Below are 2,403 nucleotides of genomic sequence, written 5' to 3'. Positions count from 1 at the left end.
GGAGGTGGGTGGTAGGGGCGGGCTGGGCCCTGGGACAAGCCAGAAGATGAGTCGGAGTCGTTCTCCACGCTTCCAGGGCTGTAGATGCTGGGAGACGTGCTTCGGTTATCCTGGTCAATATCCCTAGGGTCACTGCTGCCATCATCATTGAGGCTCCGCCCATCTAAACTATCCAGATCAGAGGGAGACTGTGGCCGAGGGAGCTCCTGCTGCAGAAAAAGGAGGACCAGTTTTTCTCTTCTTTTTCCTTGTTTCCCCTAGATGTGGGGCCTCGCTTGCACAAAATCATTTCCCCCTCCCAGCACACCACTGTACCATGTGATGAATACTCTTGCTCAAGCCCACCTCCCTGCCATGTGGGGCTTCCCCCTGACCCCATTCTCAGCGGTTCCCTAGAAGCCAGTCTTGTTTCCCTCCTTAAAAAACTCCATTCCTTCCTGAAGTGTCCATCTCAAGCACCTTTTCCCCATCCACAGCTAAACACAAATCCCTGTCTTCCACCAGCTCATATCCACCTTTCTCTCATCTCCATTTACCCCATTAACTACACATGCCAGAAACCCTTGGTTCTTAAAAAGACTCCTGCATTTTCCTTATGATTTATCTGTTCCTTCCACTAACACCTCTCACCTTTAACCTCCTCCCCAGCGCCCTCATGAAAATCAGGACCTGGAAAAGGAGAGGCTAGAATCCCCCACACTCCCAGTCCCCTCTGGCCCTGCCTGGTCATCTAGTGGTCTGGCTGTAGCCCTAAAGATCTGTCTGACATATTCTAGACAGGACTCCTTTAATAAGCACCAGGATATGACTTTTCTCTCATATCCCAAGCGAGATTAAAGTAGGAATCGTGAGTGAAAGGAAGTTTTTGGGTAAAAGTGGTCAGCAAATGGGTCAGGACAGCTGCTAGGGTCTCCCACCTCAGTTTTGGTCTTTTTTGGTGCATTGGTCTCCTCACTTTCACTCTCTGAGATCTCCTCACTCCGACCCTGCTTGCTGACCTTTGGGGTGGAGGCTTCCTCGATGCGGGCCTTCTGTTAGAAAGAAAGAGAAAATTCCTGTCTTCTACCTGCCAAGCCTCCACCATTACCCTCTGCCAGACAGGAAGTTCCCCCACAACACACACACACACACACACACACACACACACACACACACCCTCAGCCCCAGTGCCTGGGCATCCTGTGGGAGGACCTGAGGACAGAATACCTTGGCTGTCTGCCTAGACTTCTCGGCTTTGCCATCACTGCTGGACGTGCTGACCCCTCCAGGGGAGGCCCGGCCCCTCGATCTCAGTTCTTCCCGGGGCCCAGGGGCCTCTTTCTTCCGTCCGCTCCTCATTGACATCTGAGGGAGAAGGAAGCAAGCCGATAATGTAAGGGGTTTCTTCCACATAGCACCTAACTTTATGGTGTGCCTTATTTCTGTTCTTCCTCTCCAGGCCCTCACCCCCAGTTTCTCTGCCCCTCATCGTTCATGTCTCTCATCTTAGCTATTACTCACTGAATCTTTATTCTGTCGTGTCTTCATTCTTCAGGCTGTGGAGACCCCATTCTCCTCTGCCTGGGCAGCTGAATACAGAAACTTCTCTGCTTCACCCCAAGTTCCCCACAGCTGTGGCCTGGGAAGCAGGAAGCAGGATCTCCAAGTTTCCAGTGCAGGCAGCTGGAACTTGCAGGATCTGTTTTCAGTGAAGCCTGTTAGAAAAGATCATCAGAGTCTCCGAACTGGGGAAGAGCATCTGAAGGGGATACTAGTGTGCTTATCCAGAGGCTGAGTAAGTGGCCCAGCCCCAGGCCTTTGGGCCAGGAGGCGCAAGCTCTGTAAGACATTGCTGACTTGCCCCACGGGCTACCCTGGCTATCTACAAGTGAAGGAGACGCTGCTTGCAACATCATCTCTTTCATCTCTGGAGAAGGCAGAAAATTCAGATGTACCGATGGGCTCACATTATTTACCCCTCACAATACCTAGGAGACACCTGTGTGTCCACGAGTTCCACAGAACCTTACCAGGGAGCATAAAGAAATGTAACTGAGGTATGAAGTAATTTATTGAGTGCAGTCTTATGTTAAGCCCTTGCATACAATTGCTTTTAATGCTTACAACCAACCCTGCAGAGCAAGTCTGTATTCTTATTTCCATTATATAGGTGGGGAAACTGAGGTTCAAAGATTGAGACTGTGACTTGCCCAACTTTGTGTGATGAATACACAGAAACCAGGGACAGCACCAGGGTCAGACCCACATCTCCCTGACTTCAAAGCCCATGCTAGTTCTTCTAGACTTTGCTATAGTCTCATCAGAAGCTGGTGGGGAGAATTCTCAGAAGGCCTAGATCAGTTCCATGAAACACGAAAAGAATCTTTTCACGTCAGAGTAGGTGGGAGAAGAATGTCCCATTCT

General features: G+C 50.4%; 1 protein-coding gene across 1 annotated transcript in view; it reads right to left on the bottom strand.

Moving 5' to 3' along the window:
* ATN1 (atrophin 1) overlaps positions 1–2,139 on the bottom strand; it is a 9,392-nt gene extending 7,253 nt beyond the window's left edge. Inside the window, exons 1-4 of the mRNA XM_040642116.1 lie at positions 1,501–2,139; positions 1,207–1,344; positions 918–1,031; positions 1–209 (exon numbers count right to left, since the gene is read on the bottom strand). The exon at positions 1–209 is cut by the window's left edge and continues 1,854 nt beyond it. Coding sequence (XP_040498050.1) covers positions 1–209; positions 918–1,031; positions 1,207–1,344; positions 1,501–1,527 — 488 coding nt within the window. The 5' untranslated portion in view covers positions 1,528–2,139. The remainder of the gene's footprint in view (positions 210–917; positions 1,032–1,206; positions 1,345–1,500) is intronic.
* Between the last annotated feature and the right edge of the window lie 264 nt (positions 2,140–2,403).

This window comes from Ursus maritimus, unplaced genomic scaffold (assembly GCF_017311325.1).
Source record: "Ursus maritimus isolate PB19 unplaced genomic scaffold, ASM1731132v1 scaffold_26, whole genome shotgun sequence".
In the NCBI taxonomy this organism is placed as follows: domain Eukaryota; kingdom Metazoa; phylum Chordata; class Mammalia; order Carnivora; family Ursidae; genus Ursus; species Ursus maritimus.
This window is presented reverse-complemented; position numbering and strand designations above follow the sequence as displayed.